The 13,950-nt window shown below is 46.6% G+C and overlaps 2 protein-coding genes across 4 annotated transcripts; one reads left to right on the plus strand and one right to left on the minus strand.

Annotated features, from left to right (window-relative positions):
- Positions 1–248: 248 nt before the first annotated feature.
- Positions 249–4,729, plus strand: LOC105014577 (RNA-binding protein MEX3B). Its single transcript, XM_010877007.5, has 2 exons — positions 249–952; positions 1,716–4,729. Exons 1-2 carry the CDS (start codon positions 418–420, stop codon positions 2,966–2,968), a joined length of 1,788 nt encoding a protein of 595 aa, XP_010875309.2. The 5' UTR covers positions 249–417; the 3' UTR covers positions 2,969–4,729.
- Positions 4,730–6,856: 2,127 nt separating this feature from the next.
- On the minus strand, positions 6,857–13,928 carry smad4 (SMAD family member 4). 3 transcript variants are annotated; one of them, XM_010877006.5, is made up of 11 exons: positions 13,682–13,928; positions 12,440–12,921; positions 11,955–12,123; positions 11,811–11,840; positions 11,497–11,718; positions 10,909–11,016; positions 10,694–10,744; positions 10,398–10,581; positions 10,128–10,296; positions 8,971–9,109; positions 6,857–8,730 (listed from the first exon to the last, which is right to left on the minus strand). In XM_010877006.5, exons 2-11 carry the CDS (start codon positions 12,677–12,679, stop codon positions 8,519–8,521), a joined length of 1,524 nt encoding a protein of 507 aa, XP_010875308.2. In that variant the 5' UTR covers positions 12,680–12,921; positions 13,682–13,928; the 3' UTR covers positions 6,857–8,518. The 3 variants fall into 3 exon arrangements, with proteins under 3 accessions (XP_010875308.2, XP_010875307.2, XP_034152540.1); XM_010877005.5 differs by having other exon boundaries at positions 11,949–12,123; XM_034296649.1 differs by lacking the exons at positions 6,857–8,730; positions 8,971–9,109 and adding an exon at positions 9,138–9,399 and having other exon boundaries at positions 11,949–12,123; positions 13,682–13,927.
- Positions 13,929–13,950: the final 22 nt, after the last annotated feature.

Below are 13,950 nucleotides of genomic sequence, written 5' to 3' on the forward strand. Positions count from 1 at the left end.
CATTTTCTCCTTGGCAAGCATTGTGTTAAATATGAGATGGTTGGTTTAATAAAGGTTGTTTTAATCAACTGATTTGATTTCCACATGATTGTCATAATTTTAATTCATGTGAAATCTCTCATTTATTGCATCCTCCCAAGCTGCGGGTGGCGGTCCAAGGGAGTAGAGTCCGCATTATATCTACAATTTAGAAGAAAATTTGATTATCTCGCGAGAAATCCAGCAAACTCTGCTGCTGGAGAGACAAAAGGGGGAGGGAGGGGTGCAAGACAAGACAAAACACATCGACAACATCCAACTGGCGCTGGCGCTAATTTTAATCAAAATCTTTTAATATATTAATTATTACAGATCATATTTACTTTTTAATTATCGGAACGTGTGTTATTCATTTAGTTCACATCACAGAGATTCACAATGCCTAGTAGCACATCTTTGTTGGAGACCGAGGAAACTGAGTCGGAGATCCCGCCACTAGTTGTGCATGCCTTCGCCGGCATAGGCCTCGATGACCACGGCAGTCCCAGGGAACAAGCCGAGACACCCTCCTATCCACGCCCGGTCTCTCATTTTAGTTGTCTTGGCGCGGTCCTGGACCTACAGCCTTTACCGCGCTACCATCCCACGGAAGAGGACGACGAGGAAAGAGCCGACGAGGAGCTGCTGGAGGAACATGATACCAACAACTCGCTACTTGCGCAGGCCCAAGTCTCGGGACTACGCTCGGTTATGAAACCTGGGATGGAGACGCCCGATGCACTCTTGCTGTATAATGATGAGCTTGAGGACGAAACACAACAGGCAACCGGAATGATTATTTTGCCCTCTGTGTACGGAGAGCCTGGCTATGAAGTTGAGACGTCGTTACTTATGCGGAGAAAGAGTGTGAACACAACAGAATGTGTCTCGGTGCCCAGTTCTGAACATGTTGCAGAGATTGTCGGTAGACAGGGTAAGTTGGTAAAAAATACAAAAATAAACGCACATTGGTTTTAAAATAGGTGGACGATACCTTCATTCTTCCGGAATAATATTGTATGTAATGCAGCTTTCTGACACTTTTACTATTAGTTGATATTTGTCATCATTCCCGAAATGTGGAGGCTTGTATCTGCGAAGTAGGTCACCATTTACATACGTTAAGCTGACAAATATTGATTTGTTTTTTTCTAGGCATGTGATTGAGTTGGCAAGCTAACTAGCAAGTTGTATTTCTATTATTTGATGGTATGCTAACATTAGCTAGCCTCGCTTTGTGCAGCTAGCATCTCAAATAATAGCTTTGCCTTTGTTGACCACCATGCCACATCAGCTAGCAAGCTGTCGCTAGTAACAAATCGTTGTAACCAAGTTGTAATATGTCAATATATTAATTTACTAACTTGTCAAATCAGTCTGTCACGGACTATTTTGAACTTCGTAAAAAATGTGTTGACTGGACTGCCATAGCTAGTTTCGCAAATAGTTTTCATGTCTGCCTGTGGGGGATGGTGAACTGTTGTCAAAACGTCGAGGAAATGAAAAGAAGTTCGACTTTCAACTAGCTACAAGAAGACTTGACAAAGTAGCAATATCTCTGATTTCCAAAGATAGTCAACAAAAAATATAAATTCTAAATGCAAGTAATAGTCATGTTTAATTGTCGCCAAAAAAAAAAATCATTGTCAGCAACAATCTTTCTTTAACTGAGATTCTTCCTTTACGCTTTCCCCTAGGTTGCAAGATCAAGGCATTGCGAGCGAAGACCAACACCTACATCAAGACGCCCATGCGAGGGGAGCAGCCTGTCTTTGTGGTGACGGGGAGAAAGGAGGATGTGGCCATGGCCAAGAGGGAAATCCTATCCGCTGCCGAGCACTTCTCCCTCATCCGTGCCTCTCGGAACAAGGCGGGCCCATTGGCGGCGGCTGGGCCGGGTCTGCCAGGCGCACCCTCCCTGCCTGGCCAGACCACCATCCAAGTGCGTGTACCTTACCGTGTGGTCGGGCTGGTAGTCGGTCCCAAGGGTGCGACTATCAAGCGCATCCAACAGCAGACACACACGTACATTGTCACGCCGAGCCGAGACAAAGAGCCAGTGTTTGAGGTGACCGGCATGCCTGAGAATGTGGACAGGGCACGGGAGGAGATTGAGGCCCACATCGCCACGCGCACTGGCAACTGCGTGGAGGTCCCCGGGGACGAGAACGACTTTCACTACAACGGCACCGACGTCAGCTTCGAGGCCGGCGGCTGCGCCGCGTGGCTGCACTCGAACGGCGCCGCACCTGCCGGTGCTCGCCGCAGTGGTGGCACGCGGATGACTGCCAACTACCGCAACGACAGCTCCAGCTCCCTGGGGAGCGGCTCCACTGACTCCTACTATGGAGGCGCGGGGAATCGCATGGCCGACTTCAGTCCGACGAGCCCTTTCAATGCCAACGGTAACTACAATAACAACAACGGGGCGGCCAGCTTCTGGTTCGGGGAGACTCTGCTCCCCCTGGCCCCCGAGGAGCTTGCAGCCCTGGGTTCTCCTAGGTTTGACCCTCTGGCGGTGACTATGGCAACGCCACAGCCGGCGTGGAGCCCATTTGAACGGGGCGTGCAGTTGGTGGATGGCCGCCAGGCCCCCGTCCGAGACAGCCAGCCCGGCACGCCCCGCCACTCCCCCACCTTCCAAGAGGCCTTGGAGCACCCCATGGCTCGGCGGGTTCAGAGGGCCCCCGCCGGTGCTTCAGACGCCCGAGAGTTCCCCGCCTTCTCGTCCTCCGGTGACAGCACCAGCTCCAACTCACCACCAGATTTTAGCCGCGGCCGCCAGGAGTGCATCCGCTGCCTGGAGAGCGAGATCATTGCAGCCCTGGTGCCCTGCGGGCACAACCTCTTCTGCATCGAGTGTGCCACCCGTATCTGCCGGAGCCCGGAGGCCATCTGCCCCGTTTGCCAGACGCCGGTGTCCCAGGCCATACGGCTGCGTAACATGTGAGGGAGTGGTTGGGTGCTTTGGCCGGGGGGCGTGGCCACTGTCAGGCTGTTTCGTGGAGGTCAGTTGCCCGCCGAGTAGCATTGGGATTTGTCAAAAATGATTTTAATTTTGACATTGTAATAATCTTCCTATTTTTATTTTTTTTGTATAATGTATACATTTTGGGTAGCGGGATGGTTGTCAGCCTAGCTGTTCAACGGTCTTTGAGTCAATGTTAAATTTGGTCGTATGGTTTTATTTCTCTCCTGGTTTCAGTCCCTTTATTTAGCTGCTATTTTTTTTATATATAATTTCTTCCCCTTACCTGTCATTAGCAGTGCTTAGAGACAGGAAGTACCAATATGTGCTATTTCAGTACTGCCATGCTTTCCATTGCAACTTAAAAACATTATGTTTACAGTAACTTGTGCCTAATTCCACTTAAGTAATCAAAACTTACAACTGGTTTTGTGGGTACTCCATGTTACCATAGAACTCTATTTAAAAAAAAAAAAAAAAAAGCCTGTGGCCTTTTTAGAAAGCATGTATTTTATCAAACACTATTTCTCAACCCAGACCTTATGCTTAAAGGGGTCAGACTGACAAAGGACATGTCTTAGATCCATTCAGGTAGGGCCCTGATTTTCGGTTGGGGTGTGGTCAACTCATGCTCCTATGTGGTTGGGCTCCTGACATTCCAGCCATGTTATTCAGTATTTTGTGTCCTGCATATGGGGAGTCAGACAGACATTTGCATGGGGCAATCACCCACACTGAACTTAACTAGCCTACGTTGACCCTAATGCAATTTTGAACTAACGGTTTCCTCTGCCTCTGGTACAAGTTCTTAATTTGAGCTGCCTTCTCATGTTTGAGTTTTATCATGTGCCCAAGCACAGAGCCCATGTCTTATCTTGCTGACAGACGAGACCTAGTATTCCCTGCGCTGTCATCCTCTCACCCCTCTTCCCGTCCGCCATTAGCTGGCATTAGACAGGGAGCCCAAGTATTGACAAAGATCTGATTTGATTTGTCTGAATGCCAATAATTGGTCCGCTTGTTTAGAAGCAGTCCCAGAGGTATGTGGCTTCTGTTTGAATGATATCTTACGTTTCTCAACCTCAAGACAAGTCTTGACATTTTGTGTATTGAGTGTTGTTATTGTTAAAGACCGATAATATACAGAAATTTATTTTTTATTTCACTTGAAGTTACATTTCAGATATACAAATATAAATATATATTAAAATGTTTACAAATAAGATTTATTTTTCTCTAGTACGAGCAAAACTTGGAGAACGAGTTGAGGTGTGCAGCAGATCATCAGTGCTATTTGCTTGTAGTATAATTCACCAGTACTTAAATGATGATTAGCAGCCATCTTGTAGACCGGGTGCACAAACGCATGTTTTCACAAACGCATTGTAACCCGCAACTGTACAAAGGCCAAGGATCGAATGTGAACTGCGTCTGTCTGTACGCCACCAAACTGAGAATGGAACAAATGTATCTTAAATATATACTGTATATATACATATATGCTGTTACCAACAGTTAAAGTATTTGCTAATTTTACTACACTTTTGTTTTGTATATGTAGGGAAGTCTAATGGCATAAATTCAACAAAATTGAGTTGTTTAAAGCAAACTATATTTTATGATAAATGGCCTTTTAAGTTGTGGCCGAAGCACTGATATTATATATTTGCTGTAAAGAGAATTAAGAGTTTTATTTTTCTGATATTAAAGTTACTTAATAAAGATGGTTTCATTTAAAGCCTTTATTTGTCTCTTGTTCTGTTTTATTTCAAAAAGGTTTTTACCGGTTACATATTTTTCAGTTGCTTTACATAGCTAACCTATTTGAGTGGTTAACTTGTAATTGTTTCAAGTGGCATAGGTTAATACAGTGTTCTTATGTGACTCTTGTGCATGTACTGCTACAGCCTTGGTTCGACTCCAACCCATGCTCTTCTGACTACAAACTTTTCCTCCACTATCCATCCATTTAATAATCCCTAAAAAAAAATTGTTTTTTGTGGGGGACGCAGCAAGTTTCAGTTCTTCATAAAGTCATGTTATAGATATTCTGTGTTATTTTCTGGCGAGGAGAAGTTGTGGCACAGAGGTCATTCGTAAAAGCTGGTGATACGTTCAAACTGGGCTGTTTAAGTTCTCTCCACAACGATAACCTCACCAATGTAGTTTCGTAACCATGTTACAAGAGCTGATGTGCAGCCAAACCACCTCAGGCTGTTACCAGGCTAGATCTGGACATGGCGCTGAGGTGGACAACGTACGCGTGCCGAGTGTGAGCTGTACTGCACAGAAGAGTGTGTATCCAGGATGTCTAGTGGAGTTAAACTGCTGGTCGTAGTCCCTGGGGTCTGTCCGCGACCTTGCTGGCTGAGAAATGGGTCAAACGCGACGGCGCAGCTGCTGGCTTGGCATTTAACCTTCCTCGCACTAGGAGACGTATCCCTGGTCATTATACGGTGTTTAAAGTGTAGACGATTTGGATCTCTCATGTCAAAGTAAAAAAAAATAACTATTACCAATATCTAAAACACTTTTCTTAACACATTTCCAAGATGGTTATTAGCGGGGGTTTCTGGATTTGAACCTGGTCTAGCACTGACAACATGGAAGTAACTTTACCACTGTTTCGCTCAGGAACCTGAGAGAATTTTTTGAAGCCTCAGATGTTACATACAAACACAATTTATACTCAGCAAAACATTGAGCCCTATCAAAACTATTTTGGTAGTTTGAGCAACGATCACAACGGCTGCCATTACGAACTGTATGTACATCCAAAAAGGTCTTAATCATTGTTTTGTTTGTGCGCCTTCAGTACAATCAGTCATTACAGCCACTCATGTCAGCTGATTCAGCAGCAGTAGTGTCCGGAAAGACCATTGATTATACTGTAGACTTTCAATACCGTTTTTGTTACATAAAGTGCGCAAACAGTTGGACCACCCAACAACATTTTGGTGGGTTCAAACTTTTTCCCCTTTATTTTTTATTTTTTTTACATAAAATGTTAGCAGGTTTGGCTATATCCGAGGAGCCAGGACTCAGAGAAGCTCTCTGAATTTCGGATTAACCTATCACCTATGCTTAATGGGCACACTTGTTAAAGACGCGCAAAACATGTTTTATTCTCTTCTCCCCAATTTCCCGATATCCAATTGACTATTAAGGACCTGCTTCATTACAGCACTTCTGAGCAGTTTCAGGACGGCAGACTTTGAAATACGTGTCTTCCGGCGCAACTGGATGTTATTGTGGTTCCTCAACCAGGAAGTCTTGATCAGAATCCTCATACTCCCGGGTCTTCCTGGTCGATTGAGCTCACCGGCTCACAAAGCCGCCACAAGGAGGCACTAGAGCACGGTAACAATATTCAGTTACCTACCATCCAAAAAAGCCATTGCGTAATTTATTACGGTCAATATGCTTTTGTTTAATTACATGTTTTGTGTTCACTGACGTTCCTCATGTTGCTATATGACTAAGACAGTCTGGCACAAGGCTCCCCTAGGTCCAGAAGGGTGCTAATGATCATGACACATTTGAGAAACTTTTATTTACCCTGAAGGGTCAATATTTTGAAAGGATGACCAAGCAGATAAACAATTCATATGCTTTTCTGCCTGTCTTTAAAAATGATTTCAATTATTGTGTACTGATTAGTATGTACTGAGGCAGAGGTAGGTAGTGGAAATTAGTTTTGATGTACCTGAACTCTGACTTAATGTCACCTAATTTGGGTGCTCAAATGTAAACGTTTTTAAATAGTAATTTGTGATGTAGGATCTGAAGTCCCAACACAAGTTAGGGTTACAGGCTGGAGGATATATTTATTAAATGGGTTGTAACATAGACAAAGGATAGAGGCAAGAATATCAGGCAATGTTTTTTTATTTTGGCAAAATAAATTATTTGTTGCCATTTATCCAATTACCAGCAATTCAAGGATCCCATGGTAACAAACTGTAATTCATACAAAAATGGGTAGTGGCCTGAGAATGGCATTCAATATGTTGGGCATCGGCAAAAAAATGTTAACTAACAGTTCTAAAACCAATAGCAAGGCATGTTGAGGTCTGACCTGTACCCAATGGACCAGTCCAGAATGAGACTGGACATGATTCCGTCACGGCAACAGCTTGAACACACATTTGTCACAAAACCAAATTGAAATATTTAGGGAAAATTCTATGTTTTATAAATAAACACCCCAGACGAAATGTTCTTCAAAATGGGCTGCATTTACACTATTGTGAATTCTGATTATACTTATTTTATTCTAACAGATTGGATTTTAACCCACTGTCTTTTTTTGGAGCGGACCTGCTTGGTAAAACGTCATTTCAGTTAGTGGTAAAATATCAACACTTGAGTATACAGATTGAGATCGCTGTAATAATGATTTACAAAGTTTTCCAGCTACTCGGTGAAGTAGACTTTCATCTGTAACTAAAATTATGTTTCCTAATTCAATTTCCATCTCCAGGGAACATTAGCTAAAATGAACCTCAAATCTTGCAAAAATATTTCTTCAGCACACGATTCTATCCAAGCTTTTTTTTTTTTTTCTTACCAAAAGTTTATTACATGTTTTTTGTTATTAGGGGATGATGCTACACACAACAAAACAAAACACAATGGTGGTTCTCAAAGCTTCTGAAGGAAGCAACAACTCCTTCATAACACCATGATGAAAGATGCTGTTGACGAGTTTGTATTACATCTCATCAAGCCTATTTTGTTCTGTGCCACTGGCTTAAAACCTGTGCCACCATGGAGACAGGTTGTCGTCACTTCTCACCATTTATGCAAACATTCACATGCATCAATAAAGAGAATTTGTGTACACTTGAGGAAGGGAAAAAGGAAGGAGGTGGGGTTTGCAGAACTGTTTAACTTACACATAAGATAATCTACAAAAGTGTGTGGGCACCTATATTGTGAAAGTGGAAGTATGAATGTAAGTGTCTTAGTGTTGTGAACAAGCGTGCCATGACCTGCTATACAGTCTGTAATAGACCTCAATACATCCACTCTCCCAGTACAGGGCAGTATGATAGCCAAAGGATGCAGGATACAAAAAAAACAGGAAGTGCTAAAATAAAATGTTACTACAATTCCTTTCATAAAATAGTCTACACAAAAAAAGGTTGCAAATACACACAGATTGTGTGGCTCACACTGGAAAATGTATTTCATTCATGTTTTCTCTGGCTGTAAATGACAGGGCAGAGACCATCATCTACTCTTCTCATGTAAAGCAAGAAAATGAGTAGCAAACCATACAGCTGGTGAACAGGAGCAATCTTAAAGGGCGCCAGCGAGCTTTAGGAGAATGGCCCTCTTCCTCGATCAGAGCCTCTGTCCTAAACTAGACGCATGTATTTTGCACTATCAAAGCAGACAGAAAGACGAACATGAACCAACTGAAATCATTGCATCTTTAAAGAGGTGCAGAGAGCAGCTTTCCTGTCCCCTCGCTCCTCCATACAGCATCCGTCAAAATGAAGTGCCCCAGGGGTAGGGGCTGACGGTTCAGTCCAGGGGCTGGGGGTCGGCAATGGGCATGGTGTGCAGCACCTCGTCCAACAGCTGGAGGGCCCGGTGGAGGTGGATCTCGACCCAGCAGGGGGTCTCCTTGATGCTCTGCCGGGGGTAGTCAGGACCCCAGCCCTTGACAAAGCTCATGCGCAGGATACACAGTCTCCTGAGGTCATCCACCCCGATGCCGGCCGCTGCCGAGAGGCCTGAATGGGGCGAAGGGGTGGAATCAGTCTAACAGAACCCAACAACGTTTCCCATCCACACCAACATTGACCTGTGAATGGTGACGGGTGGGCCAAATGACAAAGAATGAAGGGCCCCCACGAGAGGCAGAGCGGGTCAGACGTTGCCATGAGTGAACAGCAGGTGCCGCATGCATGTTTGGTTGGTGGTGTGAGTGGGGTGAGGGTAGCTCAGGTGAAGGTGTGTGCTGTGCTGCTTACTGATGGCTGGAGCGATGCCTCCCACGGACCCCGGGCCCGGCATGTTCCCGGCCACGGCCGCCGCCTGTGCCGCTGCCGCCGCCTGAGCCGTGGCAGCCTGCTGCTGCATCTGCCGGTGACACTGACGCAGGTCAAACACCTGGGAGGGACGGGAACACAAAACCAACTGACGTTAACCACTGACACAGGTCAAAAAACTGGGAGGGACGGGAACACAAAACCAACTGACGTTAACCACTGACGCAGGTCAAACACCTGGGAGGGACGGGAACACAAAACCAACTGACGTTAACCACTGACGCAGGTCAAACACCTGGGAGGGACGGGAACACAAAACCAACTGACGTTAACCACTGACGCAGGTCAAACACCTGGGAGGGACGGGAACACAAAACCAACTGACGTTAACCACTGACGCAGGTCAAACACCTGGGAGGGACGGGAACACAAAACCAACTGACGTTAACCACTGACGCAGGTCAAACAACTGGGAGGGACGGGAACACAAAACCAACTGACGTTAACCACTGACACAGGTCAAAAAACTGGGAGGGACGGGAACACAAAACCAACTGACGTTAACCACTGACACAGGTCAAACACCCGGGAGGAATGGGAACACAAAACCAATTCATGTATACCACTGCTGCTGCACCCGCCTGTGACACTGATGAAAAACGAATCTAATCTCAATAGACTTCTCTGTTGACCTTATTTTTAATCATAGACTAGGTTAGCTGAAATAGCACGAGGCCTGGAAATTCAATGAAATACTGAAATAGGTAAATATTATCTAGGGATCAAGTGTCCCCATCATCATCATGTTGACACATTTACTTCACATGCAATGTTGTCATATGGCAAAGTTTACAGAGAGTTCGAGAACGACCATCAACGCTTGCTAATTTCTGCTAGCCACCGCGCTGTGTTTGATAAGGGAGTGTGCGGCAGTCGTTCAATGTGAAAGGTGAGGTCACCTGGCGCTTGTTGGTTCACGGGCAAAGAAGAGCGGGGTCAAAGATCAATGTATGATGCAACCATGTGCTTAAATAACGCTACATGCAACCCACACCACGGACACCAGGGATTCGACACTAAAATAGACCGTTGGATTTGTTTCCAACGACCCTGTTGCAAACGGAGAGGTTGGCACCTGCCTTGATGTAGGCGCTGGGGTAGATCTTGTGTACGGCATCACCGGGGGCGCGGCCGGCTTCACGGTCCAGGTAGTAGCTCTGCACGAATACGGCGTGGTCGCTGAGGCACCGGACCCACACGTCCCCCTCGCCTTTGCACTCCAGCTGGATCCCCTTGCCGATGTGGAGCCTTGGAGCAGAGCAGCCGGGATCAATGTGGTGACAACGTTATCGCCGACAGGAATTCACCGGTCAGGGCCAGAAGGGGGGGGGGGATCAGCGCTGGCGTACCTGGCTCTTTCTATGGCCTCTGTCCGGTGCACGTTGCTCAGCTGACCCAGGCAGAAGCGGTCCCCTCCGGATGGGTCCACGTAGCCATCCACCGTCACCACGGGGCAGGTGGAGGGCACCTTGAAGGTCTCGCCCACCTGCACGTCCATCTCGAAGTAGGCGATGGAGCACCAGTAGTCGGGCGCTGCAGGCGGGGACCACAGCAAACAGCCCAAACTCAGGTCTCCCTCTCCCCATCCTCAACAGACACACGACAAATGGCGCTGCGTCAAAAACAGGCCTTGCGCCTCACTTACCTGGGTGATTGGATATGGGCGGCTGGAAGGCCAGCTCGTTGTGCACAGGCCCTGCAAGGGTGACACACGAGAGGACAGAAAATGGTGAATGGCAGAATTCCCCTCCCTAACCACGCCTGCGAGCTGCGAGCATCACGTGCCCCGAGAGAGTGAAATGCATGTTCCCGTCGGAGACGGGCGTGGTGGTGGTGGTGGTGACGGTGGTATGGACTCACAGTAGCGCCCCGGAAGAGGCATGGGTGGGTGGTGTTGTAGGTGCCCGTTCTGATGGAGAGGCATGTTAGGGGTGAAGCTGCTATTTCTGGTCCAGGCGGAAGAGGCATCTGTAAGGGCAGAGGTGAATGCCTACAGATAAGTCTTGAGAGGGGGGAAGCCGCACTTCGACACAGTCTGTAAACCCAGAAAATAAGCTGGGAGACATTTGAGAGGCGGACTTAAATGGGGAAAGTTTGCGTGTCGATAATAGCCAATGGGCGGGACAAGCACAGTCGAATGGCAGCCGGGGAACAAAACCGTTTCACTGTGTCCAGCACTGTTACTACGTCCCAAGGATGAGTTTGTGAATACTGTGAGGTGATTATTGCATGCTATTTTGAATGTTCGTCCTTCTGCTTTTTTGTGGGCTGTAGCTAAATTAATCAACCCCAGGATGTTTTCAGGTTCGACAAACTCAAGGCCCTGTCATGATTTAGTAATAAGGTGGGACAGGGTGGAATAAGGACAGGGTGGAATAAGGACAGGGTGGAATGAGGACAGGGTGGAATGAGGACAGGGTGGAACAGGGTGTTGAAGTAGGCGCTCACTTCCTGAACCGACGGAGATGCTGGGGAAGGCAGAGGTGGAAGCGGCGCTGGCGTCGGAGGGGGACAGTAGCCCGGGGGTGCTGAAGGCCTCTGAGGAGGGCGCGGCTCGACTTGAGGGAGGGTGCTGGATGGTCTGCAGGGAGGGTCCACCATCGATGCTGGGCAGCGGGGAATGGCCGTCAAAGTCATACTCATCTTTAACCATCAGTCCCGAGCCGGGAGCTGAGAAGACATACCAGCGCAGAGTTGGGAGGCAAGTCAACAGTAAGCAGAAGAAATGTGCGGCCAAAGCGTAGAGGTCAGAGGTCACTTACCTGAGCTGGTCAGTGTCAGGCTTGACAGGTCTGTGAAATACAACAGGAGAGATGGTTAACGTGGCGCAAGAAAACAACCACGCAGGCGCTCGAGACCTACAACGGACAAACGCACGCCACAGGCGTCATCGCACTCACCAATACCTGGAGAGACGACCCGGTCGTAGTGGTACGGGTTCACGCAGACGCTGTCACACTTCAGGTCAAAGGCAAACTGGCAATACTTGACGTGTTTCAGTTCATTTTTATGCAGGTCGGGCCACCTCCACAGCCGAGTGTAGATCACGTGGGGGAACCCTTTGCGCCCCGCCACCTGAAAAGAGCGCAGTCACAGGACATTTTAAAACGGCAAGTCGGAGAACATCATTAAATGAAGACTTTTCTCATCCCCCATGAGTGCTAATAAGTCCCAAGCCCTTACTTTTGACATGTGCCACGCTCGTAATCCCAACTCTTTTGCATCTAGATATCACAGATCCCCAGACAGTGGGACACGCATTGCATGAAGCGGGCAGCTACACCCGGAAGCATCCTGGGTCGGCGTCAACAATTAGGACTTAGCGGGGGGTGTTTGTTGGGGAAGCTGATCTGGGATCAGCATGTAGAGGAAACTGCTGTGGATCACCTACCTGTAGACGGCCGTCCAGGGTTCGCCCGATGGTGACACACTTGCTGGGGTGAGCCCCGTTGGTGGTGATGGCTGTGATCAGGGAGTCCAATTCGTCCTTTTTCTCCTTCAGTTTTTTCACGAGACTTTCAATTGCCCTCTTGGCGAAGGTCTCGCTCTCTCCGCCTTGCCTGTGACACATCAAGCTGTGTACAATGCTGAGGCAGGCGTCGTTACTCGAAGGCGTGTTGGTGATAGACATCCTGAGAACCAGTGGTCTGTGTAGTTGTACAGGGGGTAAATACTTTGTTTCCCGGATGTGAATGTAGCTTCTTATTGTGAGGAGCAATACATCAGAGAGAGAGGGTTGTCTTCCATCCAGTTCACACGTGCATGTTCAGGTCCAAGGCATCGCAGGACAAATGTTTTTTCTTTTAGCGTGAAGAATCCACACTTGCAATGTCCCCAAAAACCCACCGCTTAAAGGGCGAGTATTAAGGGATTCTGAAAGAGACGACAGCGTTATTATCGTGCCGTATTTATTTAACATTATTACTTGGGGGAAAAAAGATGATGGTTATTAATTAGCTAGCTACGTCGCAAGCACAATAAGGTCATTGTATCATAATGTTCATCCAAAATATCATGCACCAAATATTGACGTTAACACGCTGTTACTGCTTCATTCACAACTAAGTTTAACCAGCTACCCCAACTGACGTTGTATGGCAGAAAATAACCGGGAACAAGTGCCATTAAGAGTAGCCTAACTTGTCACGGTACTGTCTGTAGCAACAAGAGTCAGAAGAAAGTGAGCATAATAAATACACATGTAAGCTTACAGTAGCTAAATATATTAGTTAGCTGAAGTCGGGTAGTTAAGACCAGCTACGCTAACTATAGCTAGTACTGTACACGTTATCGAAATGCATTCGCTGCTTTCGGCAATACCAATTATTATCTGATGTCAACGTAAATATTTTGCTCACCACAACACAAGCGTAAGCTGGACAACCAAAATAGCTAACAACGTCCAGTAGTGTTAAGTAGATAATATTAACGAAAAACACGTCAACAGTATAAACCGGCAGTAATTTGCGGACAGTCCAAGTGTTTATAATATGGTACTGGCCACATAACTTGTTAACCAGCTATACAATTGCATCTCCTCATTTAAAATTCAGCTATTAGGCTATTTCATTAGCTAGTCATAATGCTACAGCGAGGCGGCGTAGTCGCCTGTCCCAAAAATCTTTGTCCATACCCTGTGGATGGGGCCAAGTCACTCTGCTCCTGCATTTGCGCTGGAACTGCTCTGACCTCCCGTGTGCTTTTCTTTAACTAAACAGTTTCTTCTTGAAATGTAATTAACATATCTTAATTGTTTCTTAGGATTAACGTGCTAGCTAAACAACACAGCATATGGATCAGAAATCACGTATTTGTTTCACCGCTTCTAATTCACAGTAAAATCAGTTTCCTCCAACATGGCGCTTGGCGCATGGGCAACACTCCATAACAAAAAACATTTTT

The sequence above is a fragment of the Esox lucius genome, chromosome 13 (genome assembly GCF_011004845.1).
Source record: "Esox lucius isolate fEsoLuc1 chromosome 13, fEsoLuc1.pri, whole genome shotgun sequence".
In the NCBI taxonomy this organism is placed as follows: Eukaryota; Metazoa; Chordata; class Actinopteri; order Esociformes; family Esocidae; genus Esox; species Esox lucius.

Coding starts and splice junctions, on each gene's coding strand:
- LOC105014577 (XM_010877007.5), top strand. CDS start 418: ATGCCTAGTAGCACATCTTTGTTGGAGACCGAGGAAACTGAGTCGGAG. Junction 953..1,715: donor AGAGATTGTCGGTAGACAGG/GTAAGTTGGTAA, acceptor GCTTTCCCCTAG/GTTGCAAGATCAAGGCATTG.
- smad4 (XM_010877005.5), bottom strand. CDS start 12,679: ATGTCTATCACCAACACGCCTTCGAGTAACGACGCCTGCCTCAGCATT. Junction 10,582..10,693: donor GCCCATATCCAATCACCCAG/GTAAGTGAGGCG, acceptor CCCCGCCTGCAG/CGCCCGACTACTGGTGCTCC. Junction 10,297..10,397: donor GAGGCCATAGAAAGAGCCAG/GTACGCCAGCGC, acceptor CTCTGCTCCAAG/GCTCCACATCGGCAAGGGGA.